This window comes from Podarcis melisellensis, assembly GCF_964234715.1.
Source record: "Podarcis melisellensis genome assembly, chromosome: 12".
Taxonomy (NCBI): Eukaryota; Metazoa; Chordata; class Lepidosauria; order Squamata; family Lacertidae; genus Podarcis; species Podarcis melisellensis.
Window position 1 is genome coordinate 28,470,786 of NC_138544.1, and position 22,909 is coordinate 28,493,694.

At 44.2% G+C, this 22,909-nt stretch overlaps 1 protein-coding gene across 2 annotated transcripts in view; it reads left to right on the plus strand.

The window, feature by feature from the left end:
- AGR3 (anterior gradient 3, protein disulphide isomerase family member) overlaps window positions 1-5,058 on the plus strand; it is a 37,139-nt gene extending 32,081 nt beyond the window's left edge. For both annotated transcript variants that reach the window (XM_081883486.1, XM_081883487.1), the window contains exons 7-8: window positions 1,596-1,679; window positions 3,495-5,058. In XM_081883486.1, coding sequence (XP_081739612.1) covers window positions 1,596-1,679; window positions 3,495-3,544 — 134 coding nt within the window. In that variant the 3' untranslated portion in view covers window positions 3,545-5,058. The remainder of the gene's footprint in view (window positions 1-1,595; window positions 1,680-3,494) is intronic.
- The last annotated feature ends 17,851 nt before the right edge of the window (window positions 5,059-22,909 follow it).

Genomic DNA, 22,909 nt, shown 5'->3' on the forward strand with positions numbered 1-22,909 from the left:
GTTAACCAAAAAAAAGATTATCTGAAAGATTTCAAAAGAAAACATAACTAAAGGGATACAAAATACTCATCTAAAAGAGCATAATTAACAAGAGAATACAGTCGTATCATAAGCATAGTACATATCTACTGTTGTTGCTGCCACTCTTGCCAATGTTGGTTTGTTTAATAAATAATAATAATAATAATAATAATAATAATAATAATAATAATAATAATAATATTTATACCCCGCCCATCTGACTGGGTTTCCCCCAGCCACTCTGGGCAGCTCCCAATAGACTATTAATAATAATAATTAAAAAATCAATAAAACATCATCTCCCATGAGATGTCAAGGAAATAAACACTAAAAACTTCCCTAAACAGGGCTGCCTTCAGAAATCTTCTAAAAGTCATATAGTTGTTTATTTCCTTGACATCTCGTGGGAGGGCGTTCCACAGGGCAGGCACCACCACAGAGAAGACCCCCTGCAATGAACAGGGTGGTGATACAATGACTACTGCCATCAACACAAGATAATATCACCAAGGCACCTATCTGTAAACAAACACTAAACATCCATAAAAATGGCAAAGGTAGTTTCTTTCCCAAATAAGTTTTATCTTAAACAATAGCAAACACAGTGAATAAAGAGTCCACTTGTGATATACCAGTGGTTCAGTGCTCGGATGTTGTTCTGGTAATCCGATGTTTCGTCACTAAAGAGCTTAGTCATCGAGCTTTGTAGTAAATAATATACAAGAGAAGACAGTATGTAAATGACTTGAAGCAGGTAAATCTGTTTTTTTAAAAAATATTTTTATTGGTTTTTACACATAATAGGAACAAACAAAACAAACATAAACATTAAAAACAGACAACAAAAATTGACTTCCCCATGCCTTCCCCTCACCACATCCATGTTTTACCATTTTTTCGAGCAACTCATCAATCAGTCTTTAGTCAGGTCCATTTTGAGTTTTCTTAAAGTTTAAGATTTACAGCTGTAATTCTTTGTTTCCTACCCCTTAACATCTTATCAGTCCAGAAGCAGGTAAATCTGTCCCCATCTGCATGTTGCCATTGGGAAGAGCATAGAAAGAGGATGCTGTCCTTCAATTTGTTAAACCTCCTGATGGTTTGTGGCAGGTGGCGGCGGTGGAATCTCAGGCTCAATGACCTGGGTCTTCAACTAAGAGACAGCCAAGATAGATTCCTACCCACATCCCAACCGTCCATCACTGTTGTGCAATGGGTTGGTTCACACTTAATACTAATCTATTGTTCGGTGCTATAGGAACAAGTTCTTACACACATGCTCTCTCATCCCTCTGCTTCCGTCTCCTTCAAGTGCTGTACTAATTAATTAGTAATGTCCAGGTGTTCAGAAAGCCATAGTTTGCCATTACATCCAAACCAGCAAACTATGGTTTGTCCTTGCCCTGAGAACCATAACCAGAATCAGACTCTAGACTGAGCCATATTAAAATTAATTTCATTACAGACTACTGAGTAACAGCCTACAAAAATCTTAATTCCTAGCTCTTAGCATGAAATAAGAGTATGATGCTGTTATATCAGGGATGACTACGATATTTTGTTTGCTTTTCCAGATCCTTCTCTCACGGTAAGGGCTGATATCACTGGAAGATACTCTAATCGACTCTATACTTATGAGCCTCAAGACCTGCCAGTCTGTGAGTTGATCCCTCAAAACAAGCTTATGTTTGTGCTACCTATACAGGGAGTGCTCAGGTGAACCCCTCCAGGAGATTACAAAATACCCAGAGTGAGAAGCAGGTCTGCACTTTCTGCTTACTGCTGTGCCAAAAATTTACCTCCTGCACTTTAAAAACAACTAAAAAACAACAACCCTCTATTAATTAATGAGAAAAGAAATGGCTTTCAAAAATTATCAAAGTGGGAAGAAAATGTTACAGAAACTCTCACAGGTTGGGTGCAGGTTTTTTTGCCTTGCTCGCCTTACTTTTGAAGAAACCAAGGGGTGTTTATGTGTGAAATATACTCGGAGTTGAGAGTGGATTTCATGCTCTTTATTCAGCTCATAGTGGTGAGGAGGAATGGAAGTTCCCCCAGAATGTCTGCTTTATATACATTATTCACACAGTGGGCCCCACGTGATTGGCTAATTCCAGGATTTTCCTGTAGGCCAATCAGGTTGTGGATTCACTTCCACCTGGAGCTGGATTGGGTGGCTCCTGTGGACCAATCAGACTGCTGCATTCTGAATCCTATTGTTGTAGGACCAACAATGAGGTTCCTTTTTTCACCTTACATATCATCCCAGCAGTGGTCTGCACTCTGCAGCCTTCCTGGACATGTGCATTTCCATTAAAGCAAGAAATTATAGAATTTTGAGGACAGCTGACAGCACAGCACTAATGTCTGTATGCTTTACTGGCCCCATCCCCTGATGTCTGCATGTGCAGCATCCAAAGGGGAGCTTTCATATACTTACACACACAGGTTGCCGTTTCAGATGTGCTGAGCATATGGACATTGGCCAGGGGAGCAGTGCACTGATATCCTTGTGCTGGTGGCATATATATACAGTAGAACCTCTACTTATGACCGCCTCTACTTGGGCCCGATCCAAGCTGCGACCACGGCAAAACTGGAAGTAAATTCTGGGTTTGCAGCGATTCGCAAATGCACAGAAGTGGCTTCTGCCATTTGCACATGCGCAGAAGAGGCTGACACTGTCTGCACATGCTCAGAAGCATGCTGCCGCCGAATGCACCTGCGCACAATGGCGCTTCTACCAGCGACCCAGATCAACTTACGGATGGACCTCCGGAACTGATTACGTCCATAAGTAGAGGTTCCACTGTATATATATTCGAACTGCTAGGTTGGCAGAAGCTGGGACAGAGCAACAGGAGCTCACCCCATCAAGCGGATTCAAAGCGCTGACCTTCCGATCAGAGAGAGAGGGTTTCTTCAAGAAAAATAGGCGCCTGTATGCACCATGCCTCCACCTTCCCCTCTGCCTCCATCGCTTGTCCCCTCCACCCACTCAATCGCTCCCCCTGCACCTTGGCCGCCACCACTTCCAACAGCTGCAGGCATGGCGTCCCGGAGCCACACAGTTGCTAAAGCGCCTTCCAAGGAAAGTTCCCGACGATTGTGAAAAGGTCGCGCCATCCTTTTACGGTTGTGGTTCAGACAAGATCCGGATATGGGGAGCCAAGCACATTTCTCCCCTTCCCCGCACTGGCCCCTTCTGGGAACAGGGAGAACAAACAGAGGTCTGTTGGGCCCAGGCGGAGATTAATTGGTATGTGGCTGTACTGCACCTGCACCTGACTGGATGGAGCTCAAAGCATTTCTGGGCTCCTTTGTTTTGCTCTCCATGTGCAAGAAAATCCCAGCTGTTGCTTCCAAAGGTCAGTGGGGTGGGGAAAACAGCAGGATTTTTGGTAGTTCCTTTTCTCTATTTTTAACCATGATCATCATTCACGTCACTATCTTTCTCTCTCCTTTTTTTTCAGTAATAGAGAACATGAAGAAAGCATTGCGTCTTGTTCAGACTGAACTATAAGTGCAGCGGTGAGATCATCGCACCCCAGGGAGGCAATGTGAATCAAGAAGTGTCTATATGACCCATCTCTCTTTTCGCTCTCTGGAATTTTATTCCCAACCTGCCGCTATCCCATTCCAGGCCTATCTTGCCTCTTCCAAGGGTGGTAATAGTAGTAGTAGTAGGCCCCATCTTCAGTATCATGCCACTTTAAATAGTCATGGCTTCCCCCAAAGAATCCTGGGAAATGTAGTCTGTTAAGGGTTCTGAGAGTTGCTATTCCCCCTACAAAGCTATAGTTCTCAGAGTGGCTTAACAGTCTATCCCCCTTTCCACAGAATTCTAGGAATCTTAGCTCTCTGAGGGGGATAGGTGGCCTCCTAACAACTCCCAGCAAATTTAATCAACTACAGTTCCCAGGATTCTTTGGGGGAACCCATGACTGTTCAAAGGGGCATGAAGATGCTTTCAAAGTATGGAGCAGTTGTGGCCATGGATGCAGTATCAAACCTCAGTTAGTGAGAAAAACCTCAGTTTTACCTCAGGATCCTTCCCTTCCTGTAACTTCATATCACAATACTCCCCTCCCACAGAGTCTCATTCCACAGTTTGAGAATCTGCAGTTGGAGGAAAGCATACATAGCAATGCTTATATTTGTGAAAATAAGGTACAAAGTATGTTAGGATGGGGGAAACTGCTTTGCAGAAATGTGTATAGTAGGGGAAATTATGCACAAGAATGCATCTGTTTGGATCAATTAGCATGAAAATGCTGGTGAATTTTATATACATGGAAATGTGGAGAACTGAATTTAAGATTACAGAAGATCGGAGAAATGGAAATTGACAGATTCACCCATTCTGAAAGCCACTAGCTAGCAATTTCATACAATGCCCATGCAAACATATTAGCATAAATGTATAACTATACACTGGAAGCTCCCATAGTTTTCAACCTAGGGTGCAAAATGCTCTGTTTCAGTGCATCCCAACCATACAAGATGCACAGATGAGCATCAGTCCATGCTGGATTAATAGAAACTAGTGCAAACCAGTGCAGGTTCTGCAATCTAAATAGCTAGGAGCTGCTTCTAGCATAGGCGTGCTGGAGATGAAAAGGTATTTCTCTTTTCCAGTGATACTTCTCGTATCCTGGTTACCTAGATGAGAATCTACTGCTGCATTTCGTATGTCCATTAATTTACAGTAGTTAGCTCCCAGTCTTTATAACGCTGTGTAGAAATAGGCTTTTGTGCAGAGTTATCTTGAAGATTTCATTGCAATCTGCATTTGCTAAGATAGTGTGAATGAGCGGAAGATCAATTTCTTACAACGCAGTCCTAGGAAAGTTTATTCAGAAATCATTTCCACTGATTTCAGTGGGATTGACTTCTTAATAGGTGGCTTAAGAGCACAGCCTTAGTTGTTCTGCAAAGGAATTGGTTGTGTTATCTGCACAAATTACTCCAAATTATTTGAATTTTCTATGGAACCCCCCCCCCAAATAAAATAATAAACTGCTAACGAATCCTTCAGACCTCTCTTCGGTGTTGTTGGTTTGTTTAATAATTTCTGCCTCTTGTTTCCAACTATAGTTCAAAGCACCCTTCATCAAATCTGAAACTGCAAAGCTTGGGGGGGTGGCAGGCAAGGGAGGGGGCACTGGGCAGGCTGTGACCCACCTGAAAGTGACCCAAGGCTGTTTGAGAAACACTGGCACAGAGGATGTGCAGTCCCCATCAGTGCCACAGGTGGGCACTGTACTCACATGGAGGTTTCTCCAAGCAGAAATCACTGGGAAAGAAACAACTTCTCTGCTCCAGACCTTTTAAGCACAACTATTCTACTTGTTAAACCACATTCCCACTCCGAAGCCCTTCCATCTACTCTTATTCAGTAACATCTAAATCCTTCTCTCTGCTTCCGCACCACCACCTAGTTGTTCTGTGACCAAGTGGCCATTCTAAACCTCTCCATTCAGCCTCAAGCACCAACAGTGACTGCATCCATCTAAAACAGACGATGGGGCTCTTATGAAGGAGTCTTCTCAATTCTGCATTCTGAAGCAGACAGCGGGAGCCAGAGAAACAAGAGTAAGGAAAGAAGCAGACATGTCAACAGCACAGGTCATTGTGATATAATGGGGAAAGGCAACATCTCCTGAGACGTAAACAAGACAGACAGGGCACCTACTCAGAGGGTGCTTAAGCAGCAGCACATTTCTTTGGAGATTCTCATCTTCCTAGAATAGATGCGACAAAATGTTTTTCTTCTTTTTCAAACTGCATCCACACAGAGATGCCGTCTCAGTCACTCTGGCTCATTGCACCCACTGCCCCTTTGTCCTGTGATGTGGGAAGAGAGTTCCTATTGTTCTTTGATCACATTTAAAGTTTGTCCCTTGTAGACTGACTTGATGGCACTTCTACCCTCTTGTGGAATTTCTGTAGAATAAGAATTAGAATTATCAACTGAAGCTTGGAACAAAAGGTGGGTTGACTATGGCATCCTCCTGTTCTCTTCTGTGCCTCCGTTCTGCCCTGCCCCATAACCATTAGTCAGGATCCCATAGTCACTCATTGGCCTATTTTATTGGGGCCATTGGGGTTTTATATTTTTTTCTAAAGCGTTTTTGTACTTTTGCAAAACTTCTTCCATGCCTGTTAAACATTGATGGTGCTATTTTGCGTATAATTTTATTAAGTTTTCTGTTTTACAATTTAAAATACTCATTTTACATCCTTAAGATATCAATGACTTGCCTTCTTCTCTTTCCATGGTTCATTTTACATATCATAAATCCCTGCATATTTTACAAAAACTATACCATTCAGTATTCCAGTATTGCATCCATCAAAACTTGTTTACATTGTTGAATTTATCTTAATACTGCCAGTGTTTTCTTGATGGTGCTGTTTTGGCTCGCGCCCTGAATATCAGGAATGGAGGTAACAGGGGGACTTGTTGCAATAAAATGCAGCAGCGTCCAACATTCCTAATCATAGAACCACAGAACTGTAGAGTTGGAAGAGACCACGATGATCATCTAGTCCAATCCAGGAATTTTTTGCCCGATGTGGTGCTCAAACCCACAACCTTGAGATTAAGAATCTCCTGCTCTACCAATTCAGCTGCCCTATTCAGAGTTCCAGCCAACCACCCATGTCCTTTTTCAAGAGCCTCTCTTTCATTTTCCCTCCTCCTGGTTTCCCATTCGCCCATCCAACAATCAGCTGGGCATGCTTACAGCATGCATAGCACCCTCAACAAACTACAGTTCCCAGGATTCTCCATGACTGTTAAAATGGTATAAGAGTGCTGTTAATGTGCAGTGCAGTTGTGACCTAAAGGAAACGCATAGTCATAAAGACTCTTTTTCTGTGCATTCTAAAAATGCATGTGGAGTCTCCAGCAGTCCAATAGGCTGCCTGCTTCAGTAGACAGGTTCCTTCTATGAGTTGTAAGGTAACAGGAATGGCAGTGGGGGGTGGCATAGTTCGCACGCTAGTCCCTGTTCCACCCACCGCATGCTTCCTTTACACTTTCTCTGTAACTCCTGCAGAGAGCTGTTGTAAATGCCTACAAAAGGACATGCCCCTCCGCTGTGCCGAGTTTTCCTTCCATGACACAGCTAAGAACTTGTTTCAGACTGAAAATGATGTGTGCAGAACGGGGTGTGGGATAAGGCTTGATATGATTCCCAAGCAAATTTGCGCGCTCCGCGTTCTTTCCTCCTCTTATCGGCAGCCTGTAATCTGAACAGGAAGCAAACAAACTCCTCCAGCTTCAGAACTGCACACGGACGGGGATGCAGAGAGTCGAAAACTGACGGAACAGGTCCTTAGCCTGTATCCGTCTCCTACCAGGTGGGTGGTGGCTCCCCTCAGCAGATGGCAGGTCCATAAATATATGGGGCTGAACATTTCACTCTGTACAAATATTTGCAGTTGGCTGTAACAAAAGAGGGAGAAAATGTTTGCCATGGAGACCAAAGGCTTTGGAACACCTCAGCATTTAGGTGACAGAAAAAGCATGAACTGGATGAATGAGCTCTGGGGCTGATTTACGTTTCATTGTTTTATGTGTTACACCTCCTTGTAAGCTGCTAAAAAGGGCCTGTGAAGAGGAAAATTCCAAATGCTGATGTGTCTTAACCTGAGGACCAGTCAGATCCAGAAACACAGCTCTCCTTTATTTGGTTGTAGCAAATCGCTGTGTTCCTTCAGACATAAATCCTGAACGCTAACTTTGACTGCCTACATACAATACAATACAATTAAAGCACATTTCTCCCCTCTCCCCAAGAAGCCTGAGGAATCTAGTTTACTCCTCAGAGAGCTACAATTCCTAGCACTCTTAAGTTCCCATGATTCTTGAAATGAGGGCTTTTAACTGTATGGTGTGTATGCCGTCTCTATTTAAAATCCCTCAAGCCCAATCCTAGCTCTGTTTACTTGGTGGGGGTAGTTGGGTTGCCCCCCCCCCAGCCCCATAATAAGACTTTAGCCTGAGACAATCATCACAACAGAAGACTTACAGCAGATGACATAGGGATTTTGAATGTTGCTTTTCTCCAAGGAGGTTCCGGAGGAGATGAAACTTCTATCTCACATGATTACATAAATATCTGTAATTCTCAAGTAATTCCACTTTAGACATCATGCTATGTTTATCTATTTATAGACCAGGGCTCAAAGAGTTATGTTAAGTTTGCCCTGAGCATTTGGAAATGCCCAACGGGATCTGTAATAATAAAAAAATATTATTATTATTATTATTATTATTATTATTATTATTATTATTATTATTATTATTATTTTGCAGATCAGAGACACATGCACACCCACAGAGTCATATACTGCAAACTGCTTCAGTAAAATTCATTCAAAAGCGGTTTGTCAACAGCATGGAGAGTTCATTTTCAAGAACCACAAGCCCACATTCCCTTTGAGCCAACCCAGCCAGTTGTACAGCTGTTTGAATCCTGCCATAGGACTATTTGCAAGGGGGCATATGTCCTACATTATAGAGGACAGTCCTCTGTTTGAGAGGGCTGTCTGTGATTGGTTGAAAGAAAGGAGAGCAGAGGCCTTGAAGCTGTCCATCAACCCTTACCACCCAGTAAGCACACAAGTCCCTTGGTCCCTAATATGGTGAGGTGCATTGCATTTCTATTTAAATCACAGTAATTATTTCCAAATTTTCACATACCAGATTTATGTAAATTCTCTTTTCTTTTTTTGGAGATACATAAGTGGCCTTCCTAAGTATTACAGCAGTAGGTTCATAAGCCTGTTTAGGAATGGAAAAATCTATGTATTTTACTGCATTTTAAAACTTTGAGGCCCAGTACACTGCCAGCTTAAAACAAGTGGCTTTCTTTTAGGAAAACTACAAGTGGAGCCTCACCAGACCTTGCAGGTGAGTACAGACAGGAAGCCTGGTGAGTGATGCCCTTGCTTCCGGTGGTGATGAGAAGCATGGATGGACTGGAAAAGCTGCTTCTCTTTGTCCATCCTCAGCAGTAAGGCAAGCATGGCAGGAGGGGAGATGGGGACACAAAGAGAGGTGGCCGACAGGGTCAGCAGACTGGTGAGAGGCTCCAGCCAGGTTCTGCTGCTCTACTTGACAGCCGTATAAGTCTGTAAAGGGACTCTGAATCTCCTCGACCTTATGCAAAACGTCCAGGCTTGCAAACGTATTCCAGACTTGGAAGCAGATTTTTTCTTCTTCAAGAAGATAACTCCAGAGTGAGCTCTAACTTGTGATTTATTTGGTGTGGTTGTTGTTGTTATTATTATTATTATTTATGTACCACCCTATACAGGGATGCGGGTGGCACTGTGGGTTAAACCACAGAGCCTAGGACATGCCAATCAGAAGGTCGTGGTTCGAATTCCCGCGACAGAGTAAGCTCCCGTTGCTCGGTCCCTGCTCCTGCCAGCCTAGCAGTTTGAAAGCACGTCAAAGTGCTGGTAGATAAATAGGTACCGCTCCAGAGGGAAGGTAAATGGCGTTTCCGTGCGCTGCTCTGGTTCGCCAGAAGCGGCTTAGTCATGCTGGCCACATGACCTGGAAGCCGTACGCCGGCTCCCTCGGCCAATAAAGCGAGACGAGTGCCGCAACCCCAGAGTCAGCCACAACTGGACCTAATGGGCAGGGGTCCCTTTACCTTTACCACCCTATACCAGGCGGTCTCAGGGCAGTTCACAGAACAAAATCAAAATGTAGATTAGATTTCCGGAAGAGACTTTTACAGTGTGTGAAAGCTCAAATATAAGGCGGAAATTAACTGGAAACACCAGGGAAGTGGAGTAAATAGCAGCCATACAGTGCTTCCTATTAGAATGAAGAATGAGAACCAATCTTCTTTTGGTCTGAGAATGGTATGTTCTAGGGGCTTCATTTCTCATGCCTCTTCTAGGTAAATCCAATATAATGGTTAATTAAACTCCTTGCTTTTCCAGCAAGGCTTGACTGTAACTGCTGTTTGAGTTTCCTTTCCCTCACTCCAGGCTGCTTTTCTTTTCTTAAGGTGTAGTTTGTGTTGTGCCCCCTCTTTTTTTAGTATTTTATTGATATGTGGGCTGTGGTTTTTTTGTGGGGGAAGTTTATTGTTTTACTGGCGCTTATTTTATTTTATTTATAAATGCATCGGCCCTAGTCAATTCCATTTTGGAGGTGAAAATCCGGGGGCTAGTGTGCATAAAGCTAATTCAACAAAAGGAAATCTCCAGGATGTGTGCTCCTCTAAGAATGAATCAGCAAGCGGGCTGAGTGCATAAATGACCTCATAGCATGCTCTACCAAAGCATGAAAATACAAAGGCATTATCAACACCATTGCAAAATAAAGAATTCACATAGGTGCAAACTGGGGGCAATTGCATGCTACAAAAGTCCTTGAAAGAGTGTTATGAGACAAGTAACGGCCCCCTTATAACTCAGTGAAGAAGCCAAGCCTGCTCCAAAGGATGGGAGGGGGGCCAGAACAGATTTAGGAAGCACACATGGGGACGAGAGGGGGGGAGTCTCATTGCATAAAGGAAGCCATCCTGTTTATGCAAGATGCCACTTAAGTACAATCCATGGTTTGCAAGGTTGTGCTGGGGGAATGTGAACCACACTTCGCTTTTCCTGTGCCTATAAAGCACTGGTGCAATAAGTTTTCTACTTTTTGTGTGTGTCAGGCAGCACAGGAACCAACCCCCACGGCAGGATGAGACAAGGAAAAGTTCTTACCGTCTGCTTTTTATTCAACGTTTACAGAGAGAGGCTTGGGAATGCAGCCTCTTGGAATAATGGTGTTGCCCCAAGTGGCGCTTCACCCCCTTTTCTCCCAATACTTCATTCATCACCTTCTCCCATATGGGTGGCACTGAGGGCCCTTTGCTTCTGAGCACTTTGCTCTCCTACTTTCAATGCTCGCCGGGTTCTGGGAGAGGGGAGAATCTGGAAGGCTTTCTAACGACACTGTTTCCGTCAACTGTTGCCCTCCTGTTACTTCTTCTTCCTCCTCCTCCTCTCCCATTATTTCCCAGCTTTTCCCCTCATCTTCCTCTGAGCTGTGACCTACCTCAAACCCCTGTTGCAATTTTGAACTGTCTTCCTCTTCTCTGGAAGGGTCAGGCTGGGGATGCGGGTCTCCACCATTGCTCCTCTGCCCAGTCCCTGACACTGTGCTTTCTAAGCAGAGGTCCAAGTGGTTTTCCTTCCTCCCTCTGGCGGTCATTTGAGGAAGGGTATGGAGCGGTGGCGCCCTTGATAACATCCTAGATGCCCAGACTGGCTGCAAACATACGCTATGGCAATTTCCCTCATAAATTTTGCATTCCTGTATTGGCAGCAAAGAGCAGTAGCACATTTGGAGGAACATAGGAATGTGCCTTAAACCATGCCCTCAAATCATTTGCCCATTGAGCTCAATACTGCCTACACGGGCTGGCAGCAGCTCTCCAAGGTTTCAGACAGGACTCCCAGGAATACCTGGAGATGCCGGGGATTAAACCCAGAACCTTCTGCAAGCACAGCAGATGCTCCACACGGAGCTAAAGTCCTTTCCAAAAATCTGTTTATCTAATTGTTGTGGTTTCAAACTGTTGAATTTCAAGCTGAATTAAAGTCAGTGGCCTGTCATGCCCTGAGGGTGGGGGGAACGACCTGTGAAAATGGTTAGATTCAATTAACTTAGTCCTGTCAACTTTCATTTTTAGAATTAAATTACAAATTGATTGTGCTTAAGAATGCACAACACCGCACCCTCTGAGATCTTGAGCTCATTTGTCAAACCAGTCTTACTGCAGTTTTAACCTACATTGCCAGACCATTCTTGATGCTGCCTTTTAAAAAGTTTTTTTTATCTCTTCTGGTACTGCTTGGGAAAAGAGCAAGGCACCATCAAGGTGCACAATAAATGCTTACTAAATCTCTGTGGGCAACAGATGAAGAATATGGAGACTCTGAGGAGGAATATGCTCACTTGTTCAACTTGCAGATTCACAATTTAACCCACTAATGCACAAGGCTGGCCCTACCATTGGACAGTTGTCATAGGTGGTGGATGCTGGGTGTGTGTGTGGGGGGGGGGGGAATAGTCCTGGCTCTCTTTGATGGATGAAGAACTTGAGCTTACAGCACCAGTTCTGCCCATGTCTTTAATTTTCAGATTAGATCAGTACATAAAGCATATCCCAGGTTACAAGAATGCACAGCTACGTGAGAGGTTAAATGCATGGATAAGCATAAGCTAAGATGTTGATCCAGCAAGCAAGACACACTCGCTGCACCTTCCTTTCAAAGAGTGGGCAGGCACACCTTTAGCATGAGAAGCGGCTGGAGTCCTGAGAATGGGTGAGCCATTGAGCAAATCTTCAGGTGGACTGGACTTGTGCTGGTGCTGGTATCTCCATGGTGAGAGATAATATCTGGATCAGCATCACACTTTCTGCTAGCCACCTCCTGGTGGTGATGGGGGAGGGAGAAGGATAAAAGAATTATCTGTTAACCCACTTGGATCATCACCGGGGTCCAGGTCTCTAGTGCTCAAGCCCCTGGGTCCTTTTGTTCACGTCTATGACCACATAAAAGAAAGAAAGTGATAGGGTCCTTTCCCACGATCAGAAAACCTCTTGTGTCCCAGAATCAATGACCTGCAACCTGCTGCAACATTTCCTGGAGTTTTCCAGCACCTATCCTCTAAGCTCCTCCCATTCCTCCTCTGACAATGCCCTCCACAGCACCTCCTAGCGACTCAGGTCAGGAGCAGCAGCAGCCTTCTAGCTGAGCCCCACAGCCATTCCCTTCTGTTCTGTACCTCAAAGGGCAGACAGGTGTCTGCCTGCAGGTTCAGCTGGGGACACCGTCTCATCTACTGTGTTTAAAAGTCAGATGTCAGTCCAGGTCGCATCCAGACTCTCAGCTTTTTTGCAGGAGGGAATTACAGCAGGTTGCAGCATATAACGCTGCTTTCTCGAGCTGCAGCGTTTCCATGGAGTCGGAACAGGTGCTTTTAGAAACCTCAGCCCCTTGCTGTTTATCACACGGCAGCCTAACCGAGGTCATTGTCTGCAGTCAACAGAGATTCCAAATGTATGAGTATTCAGAGCCACCCTGCGCAGGAGGAAATGCTCTTGGTTCCTTTGCCTATGAAAACTGAGTGCAGATACCATGCCAAATGAGATGATGGTGCCCAAGAGTGAAAATGATGGATATTTTCAGACAAGTATTCATTTATTTGCAAATGTTACACCCCACCCTTCAATACTGCCATTTAGAGGACGGCAAATATAGACAACTTCAAGGGACGTAATTCAAGTCTTCTAAAACACTATCTGTGGCCTCCAAATCTGGATCAGGCCAATATGCAGCACAGTTCTAAATCTCATTCAGCTTAGCAGGAAGGCCATGATGTTGTTTTGTAACAACAAGTGGCTCAAGTGAGGATTCAATCTCAATACAGAATTGTAGAGTTGGGAGGGACCACAAGGATCATCAACTCCAACCCCTGCAATGTGGGAATCTTTCACTCAAGGTGGGGCTAGAACTCACAACCCAGAGATTAAGAGTCTTATGCTCTCTACCAGCTAAGATATCCCAGCTGCCTAATTGATCAGATTGCCTTGGGTGATTTCCCCATAATTTCATGTGAATCACCTAGGTGGTATAAAAGAAATAAACAAAAACCAGATTTTTGTTATGGCTCTGCTTACTGGAATAAAATAACTGGAAGTCAGATTGTCCCACTAGAGCATCCCCACCGCTCCCAGAGCAACTGCTCTACTGACCAAAGACACCTTGTTCACAGGGTGCACCAATCACGACTTGCCCAGAAGGAGAGGAGAAGCTCTTTTTGCAATAGGTTTTCTTGGGGCTTCCAGCTTTCTTTTGCCTTCAATCCTTCCCTTTGATAGTCTTCAGCTGCATGCATTTGAAATAACGTATATTAAATGTGCATCCTATGCAGGTTTTAAAGGATGCGGGTGGCGCTGTGGTTTAAACCACTGAGCCTATTGGGCTTGCCAATCAGAGGGTTGGCGGTTTGAATCCCCGCGACGGTGTGATCTCCCGTTACTCTGTCCCAGCTTCTGCCAACCTAGCAGTCCAAAAGCACACCAGTGCAAGTAGATAAATAGGTACCACTGTGGTAAATAGCATTTCCGTGTACTCTGGTTTCCATCACAGTGTCCCGTTGAATCAGAAGCGACTTATTCATGCTGGCCACATGACCCAGAAAGCTGTCTGTGGACAAACGCCAGCTCCCTCAGCCTGAAAGCAAGATGAGTGCCGTAACCCCATAGTCGCCATTGACTGGACTTAACCATCCAGGGGTCCTTTACCTTTACCTATGCAGGTTTACTGTACATGTATGCATCAATGGAAGAGATTTATGGACTTCTCTTCATCACTTGATCCCAGGATGATTTACAATAATAAAATAAAATGCATAAGACTGTAAAACCAACAATAAACAGCCATAACTCGCAAACCCCAGAGCAGCAGAACACAGATCAGCTCTTGAGGAATAATCTCATGTGATCTGCAACATGGGGGAAGCATTCTGCTATTTTTTTTTCAGGACATCCCTGGTCCTTTCTGACTTCATATTAAAAAAGCGGTTTCTGGGTAAATAGAGCAGCGAAGTATTTCTATTCCAAGTTCTCATATGCAGACTAATCAGTAACCACCCTGCTCTCAGAGGGCTTTGAAACAGTAACGAACTGGTTTGCTATCGCTTAATGAAATATTTGCAAGCTGAACTAAGCATGCTTAGCACTTGTTGTTATCTGACTCCCCTTGTCCAGCTTCCAATACTACACACTAAAGATGGCAAAGATACAACATTGATTTCACCATAGTTGAAACATCAGACAGGCTACAGAAATAAGTACAATTCTGCCAATCAGTTTTGTAAGCAAGCAATAAGCAGGAACTGAGTGCAACAAAGTTCCTGGAAACTTGCACCAGGATCTTGTTCATATGCCCGCACCATTGTACAGACATTTTTCAGGGTTATATATTTTTTCCACTAATTTAATAAGTTTTTCTGCCTTGTGGATGTGGAAAAGGAAGTCAAAGTTGTTCTCAGAGATCAGGATACCTAATGAAATGATGTTGCCCAATGAAATGACGGTGTCTATCTTTATAAGCACACCATACAGTTAAAGCACAATGATACCACTTGAAACAATCATGGCTTTCCCCCAGAGAATCCTGGGAAATGTAGTCTGTTAAGAGTGCTGAGAATTGTTATGAGACCCTTATCCCCCTCACAGAGCTACAGTTCCTTGGGTGGTTTCAAAGTCCATCCCTCTTTACAGGGAACTCTGGGACCGCTAATCCTTGCCAACATGGTCTTCCCCATCCCAATCCCTTTGCTGACTAACTCTGCCTACCCACTCACCAAAAAACCCTCACCAAAATCCCAACTACACCTGGTTACCCCCCACCCACCCTCAGACTTCACCAACCCCCTCACAGCTTGCTAAAAACCCCACCCTAGATCTTGTAAAACACACACACACAAACAGACAAACAGACAAACAAACAAACAAACAAACAAACACTATACTCCACAAACCCCTTAGACCTTCTCTTTCTACCCCATGCCACCACTGCAGCCAAGCAAGATGAAGAGTCAACCTGGCAGAAGGAGTTCCACAGCAAGAAGGCCAGACAAGACCTTGGGTCTGCTGCCATCTTATCCAGGCTGACTATCCCAAGAGGTGTCGGCGACGGCAGTGGATAACCAGCTGAATAGACACCACTTTAAGCTGCCTTCCTTCTTCCTGAGCTGTCAGACCCTCCAAGTTTCCCTGTTTTCCAGGGACATCCGTTATTTAGAGAAGCCATCCCGGTTTCTGATCTGATCCTAGAATGCCCCACTATTCCGTAGGATGTCCCTATTTACAGTGGAGAAATGTTGGAGGATGTGGTATTATGCGACCCCCCCCCCAAGCCATCTGAAGGCAATCCTGTATAGGGAAGGGTGTGTTTTTTTTAAGTTTAATGTTTTGTTATGTTTTTATATATACTGGAAGCTGCCCAGAGTGGCTGGGTCAACCCAGTAAGATGTGTGGGGTACAAATAGTGAAATTATCAATATGGAATGGGATGCCCCTATTTTCATTGGAGAATTGTTGGAGGGTATGCGCTGTTCTCTCTGCCAGGCCCACTCTTCATCCTAATCAATGTCAGCAGAAGCAGCAGATTCCCAGGCTGACAAGAATGGGAAAAGGCAGCCAGCAGCAGTGCCAGCTGGCCTAGAGATCAGTGGCCTGACACAACAGACCTGGGGCTCAGGGCCACTTTCAAAGATCACTAATCCTGAAAAGAAGTACAGGCTAACATATAGACCATGCATTAAAAAACCACTTATGCCTCTCTAAGAGTCAGCAGCCACTCTAAACCCTATTCCCTGTGAAGGGAATAGGGGTCTTTTAACAACTCTCAGGACCCTTAAACTACAGTTCCTATTATTCAGGGAGGGGACACTAAGGTAGAACGGTGCTTTAAATGTATGGTGCGGATGAGGCCCAAGCCTCAAAAATCCTCAGGTAGAAATAACATTCTGTCAAGCCTTGGAGTGATGACTAGGCCTTAATACCTTAACAAAGCACTGTGGTTGTTTGTTTTCCGGGATGGGACACTCAGCAAGGCTAGTGCAGCGTCATAGCTCAGCCCAGCAGGATTTGCCCTAGAAGTTAGGTACACATCATCCAATGACATTTCCGGTCTGGGTGAAGCAGACTTGACACATTCTTGCATGTTTCTAGAAACCTGCAGCGAAGTCCAAGCGCTCCCTAGAGCTTTTGCTGTTGTGGCACAGGCCAGTATTTGCATTTACAATGGTGAATGTTGCATTGAAAGGAAGGAAGAAGTCGATGCAGTCCTTAGATGACCTCTGATTCTGAACATAAGGAGTAAAGAACAACACAAAAATGTTGCACGGACCCAAGGAATACCTCAGTTTCTTTCACACTATAGCACAGAAGCCATTTTCACATTCACTGAATGCATGGAAGGGAGAGGTCAGGATCACACTCACTGACACTGCTCAACTCAAACCAAAGACTCAAGCTGATTGTGCTTAAGAATTATTGGGGGGGGGAGTTTAAGTACATAGTGCCCCTAAAGGAGGATTTATATTTAAATGTGTTCACTTCACTAAACATGTATCTGAGCAACTTGGAGGATCCGTCTTTTTCTGCATGTAGTTGCATCCTACTTATCTTTTTCCATCACCCCACCCTATCTTAAGCTAGCGGGTGCCAGTTCTTAAAGAATGAGCAGCTGTTGCATTTATGAGCCAAGGAAGAAGCAAGGAAAGAAGAATGCATCCAGTGAAGCAAGGTGAACACCCTTTTTTACCTGGATAATGATGACTGGACTTTGTAGCCTGTTACAGTCTCCACCTTAGGAAACATGTTTGCTATGGCATGAGAGACGGTGAGATCTGCAGCTGGGCCTTAAGTCCACGTGTCTTTACAATTTTTTGGTACAGCACACCAACCAGGAAAAGATTAGGTGGACATTACTGATTCTAATCAATCAATGCCCGCAAGGCAATTGTAACCACAAAGAGTCTTATGCGATGCATTAAAGACTGGTTAAAGACTGGTTATGGCAGAAGCTTTTCTGAACAAGAGCTGACATACTGCCCTAAGTATGTGCATTTTTAGTATTAATCAATATTCCCTGGAAGGCTTACAAACAAAGGGTAAAATACAATGCAGTCGTACCTTGGTTTTCAAACAGATTAGTTCATGAACAACTTGGAACTTGAATGTCGCAAACCCAGAAGTAGCTGTTCCGATCTGCGAACTTTGCCCAGAAGCATGGCTTCCGCAGCTTCCGAACGTTTCAAAAGTTGAACGGACTTCCGGAACACATTCTGTTCAGAAACCAAGGTACAACTGTATAGGATGAATAAAATCATCAACAACAAAACAATAAAAGGCAGCAAAAAAAAGTATGTCAATTATAGCAGAGATAGCATGAAACAGCCAAGAAATGGTGTGGTGGTTGTCGCAGGCCTACTGTGACTGCCCTTTCCATTTTGCAGACTCTGGACCCCACTGTTTACAAAATTTGCTTCCCCACCCATACACTTCTGTAGCCTTCTGTATACATCCACCAAGGATAAATGCTTCATTCATTTCACAAAGTGGGAACACTGGGCACTGCCTCCCACTGAGTCAGACCATTGGTCCATTTAGCACAATAATGTCTACACTGGCTGGCAGTACCTCTCCAGGGCTTCGCAGAGGGGATGTTCCCAGTCTTGTCTGGCAATGCCAAGAATTCAATCAGGAAGCATTTGCATTAGAAACAGGTGCTCTATTGCTGTGTAAATGCCCCTTCCCCATAGTTAGCAAAACTCATGAGAAGAGAAGACTCCCTGGAAAAGACCCTGATGTTGAGAAAGATGGAGGGCGCAAGGAGAAGGGGACGACAGAGGATGAGATGGTTGGATAGTGTTCTCAAAGCTACCAACATGAGTTTGACCAAACTGCGGGAGGCAGTGGAAGGCAGGAGTGCCTGGCATACTCTGGTCCATGGGGTCACAAAGAGTCGGACACGACTAAATGACTAAACAACAACAACAAACCAATGACTGCATGCTTGTAGCAGGCAGTATGGCTCACTTTAGTCCATGGAAACATATGCTACAATTATTATGTTGATCTTGAAGGGGCCACAAAGTGTGTGTGTGTGTGTGTGTGTGTGTGTGTGTGTGTGTGTTACAGAGGGTTTACCTGCACTATCAGGCTTTTATTACTGTGATATCAAAACCTGTACAGATTTTGTTTTTTGTTCCATTTTTGTACAGGTATTTCACAAAGATTATTTCAAACATCAATTAAACATGGTAGTCATATGTGGATCGGGGGAGGGACTATAAACTATGGAGTCAAATGCCTGTGAAATGTATAGAGCACAGTTCTACAACAATTAAACTTTGGCTGGATTTTCACAGACTATGCCTTTTGCATTTCACAGGCATTTTACCCACTGGCGGAGGAAGACAAGTGTGGGGGGAGTGCACCGCCCCTGGCAGTGCGATCCCCAGGGTGTCATCGTGTCCCACTCTGGGACATGCGCCAGCCCTCCCTCCTGCTCTCTGCCCCCCGGTGCTGGAGCATGAAGCTCTGCCACTGATTTTACCCCACAGTTTATAATGTTTTTCCTTACAGCTGCATCTGCTGATGATAACACTTCTTTCATCTAGTGAAGTGGCCTCTAATCCACAAAATCTTATGCCATTATATATTCATACATCTTTAAGGTGTCATAAAACTCTGTCATTTTTTACATCAGGAGAACACTGGTAGCTGTTAAGGCTTAATGAGGGCAGCAAATATCTGGAACAATCTGTGCCAAACTTGGTGTTGTCAGGTGATGCTTTAACAGCTCTTGTGGCTTCCTCTTCCCTTTCTAGCACAATTCAAGGTGCTGGGTATTGATCTAGAAAGCTTTAAAATGGCTTGGGCTTTACTATTTTTGAGAGTGCATTACGCTCTCTGTTCAATTACAGCCTTGAGAGATGGCAACTCACAACGGGGTCACTTGCAGTCCACAATCTTCCTGCTCTTAGAAGCTTCCCCACAATCAGAAAACCTAGTAATGTAGAAGCCCTGATCCACAGAAGGATGGTCAATTAATTTATTTGAGCCCACCTTGCTAAGAATCTCCCTTCTATGGGAGAATTCGAATGATTTCTGTATAAATTAGTAACCAAAAATATCATAAGAAGGATACAAAAAGATGTTGGAAATTATAAGACAATACTCACAGTAAAGGTAAAGGGATCCCTGACAATTAAGTCCAGTCGCGAACGACTCTGGGATTGCGGCGCTCATCTCACTTTAAAGGTCAAGGGAGCTGGAGTTTGTCCACTTCCACAGACAGTTTTTATGGGTCATGTGGCCAGCATGACTGAGCTGCTTCTGGTGAAACCAAAGCAGCACATGGAAACCTTGTTTACATTCCTGTCAGAGCGGTACCTATTTATCTACTTGCACTGTGTGCTTTCGAACTGCTAGGTTGGCAGGAGCAGGGACCGAACAATGGGAGCTCACCCCGTACATTATACTAACAGTATAATGTAATAATTATTACTACAACTGGAAAATAGAATCAGCACACACATTGGGGGCGGGTGTGATAGGAAGTCTTATGTAACTGAGTAAGAATGTTTGGTGAAATGAATTGTTTAAGAATGAAGTGATTTTTACTTGTATTTTTTGTTATACCATTCATAAGAATGTTTTGTTATCTACTAAATTCAATAAAACTTTACATATATATATATATATATATATATATATATATATATATATATATATATATATATATATATTTGCTTTCGTAGATTTTCACGGGTACAGGAATGCAGGTTTTGGTGTCCTCGGGTGTCTTCCCGTGTAAAAGTTGGGGTGTCTAGGCGACGTTTCGACGAGGTCTCACTCGTCATCTTCAGGCTGGTGCTTTCGGCTTCTTGTTACTGGAACAGAGCAGGATCTCAGTGTTTGAGTTCCTATAAATACTGTTGAGGGGGTGTGGTGTATAGCCTCCAATGTTCTGGGCAGAGAGGAAGTTCCCAGGCTAGTGTGCCTTTTCTTCTTTTGTTCCTTAATTACTTGAGGGATATCCTGAGTGATTTCTTGAGTGATATCCTGAGTACCACTTAGGTGGGTCATTAGGTGTGGATTAGTTGCTAAAGTCTTTGTGTCTTGACCTCTTGAACTTTGTGAAGAGTTTTTCTGAGAAGATGGCTGTACTGCACTTAGTTGTGCTCTGGCTTGGCTTCGTGTATAGGGGCGAGCTGTGGTTTTGTGGCTTGTGTCAGCCAGATCTGTGTAGGGATTGCAGGGGGGTGCAGCATCCGGAGGTGCCTCCATGGTTTGGCTACTGGATGGTGTCTGTAATTTATCTGTGGAGAGGGTCTGGGTTTGGGTCTGGTGTGGTTGATTGGTGATGGCGTTCTGTGTGCCTCTGGATCTGGTGTCAGTTTTTGTGGGGAGGGCTAATTTTCTCTATCTCGAGATAGAGAAACACCCTCACAACATGAACAAGCGTGACGACACATCCCGCTTGCCAGACATCTGGAAATTAGCCCTCCCCACAAAAACTGACACCAGATCCAGAGACACACAGAACGCCATCACCAATCAACCACACCAGACCCAAACCCAGACCCTCTCCACAGATAAATTACAGACACCATCCAGTAGCCAAACCATGGAGGCACCTCCGGATGCTGCACCCCCCTGCAATCCCTACACAGATCTGGCTGACACAAGCCACAAAACCACAGCTCGCCCCTATACACGAAGCCAAGCCAGAGCACAACTAAGTGCAGTACAGCCATCTTCTCAGAAAAACTCTTCACAAAGTTCAAGAGGTCAAGACACAAAGACTTTAGCAACTAATCCACACCTAATGACCCACCTAAGTGGTACTCAGGATATCACTCAAGAAATCACTCAGGATATCCCTCAAGTAATTAAGGAACAAAAGAAGAAAAGGCACACTAGCCTGGGAACTTCCTCTCTGCCCAGAACATTGGAGGCTATACACCACACCCCCTCAACAGTATTTATAGGAACTCAAACACTGAGATCCTGCTCTGTTCCAGTAACAAGAAGCCGAAAGCACCAGCCTGAAGATGACGAGTGAGACCTCGTCGAAGCGTCGCCTAGACACCCCAACTTTTACACAGGAAGACACCCGAGGACACCAAAACCTGCATATATATATATATATATATATATGAATCTCCCTTCAGACCTTCCTACTCAATGCAGTCCCTGGCATGTGCGCTCCTCGGTACTCACACACAGACTCCTAGAACGCCTGCAAAATTAAGGGTATGCACTTGTGAAATACAACGTTCACCACATCAAATTGCATGCATGGTAGTATTGATAAGCCTCCCTGATATAGAAATTCACTTAGCAATCTGTTCAGCATCTATTCCTTTTGTTGCTAGGAAACAGCTACTATTCCAAGAGGAACACCAGGTGGGATTCAACAGTGCACTAATTTGAGTGCTCCATCAATGCAAGCAGTGGCAGATGGGATGACCTCCCCTCTCCTTCCTCTGCCTGCTGTCCTGGGGGTTCTCCTGACTCTCCAGAGTAGATTTGGGGGAGATGGGGTGCCCAGGCGAGAGGAGAGGGAGGCAAGCCAATTGAGCTAGCAGGAGTCTCAGCACCGGCTTCCACTAGTGTACTGGCTTAGTTGAATCCAGCCCAATAAAATCATTTCACACTGAAGGCAGAGGGTCTGGGCAGCTCCCTTCTTAAATGATGAGATTCATATTTTCAGCATGGTTTCCAACACTGGAGTGATGGAGAAGGCACTTTAAAGCAATGGTGGGGAACCAGTGAACTTGCTGTTAGGCTACAAGTCCTATGGGCAATGGGAATTGTGGGCCAACACCACACCCTGCTTTGGAAGATGAACTGTCAGGTTTCCATTTTCATTTGGCATTTCCCTTGGGTTCTTTGATCTGGATCAGTGCCCTGCACTCAGTAAAATGGCCATCTAATTCACACTTAAATTCATATCCAATTTCATCTTCTCAAAGGAATTGCAGACCTGTGCTTTGGAACGAAGCTTCTGTCCAATCACAAGAAGCCAGATCAGCCTTCAGGCAAATCAGAAGCCTTGATTTATGCTTACCTGGATTTGGCTTATTGCCCACATCAGAAAATATATTTTCCCAAACTCTCATATACACCTATAAATTTTACTTTTCTAAAACTAATGATACACTGTACGCTGATGGCATTTATTTGTTCCAGAAATTACTTGCAAACATCTTGTCTTTTATTTATTTTCTTTTAAAAAGTCAAATAAAATAGAGGTTTCCCCCTGCATCAGA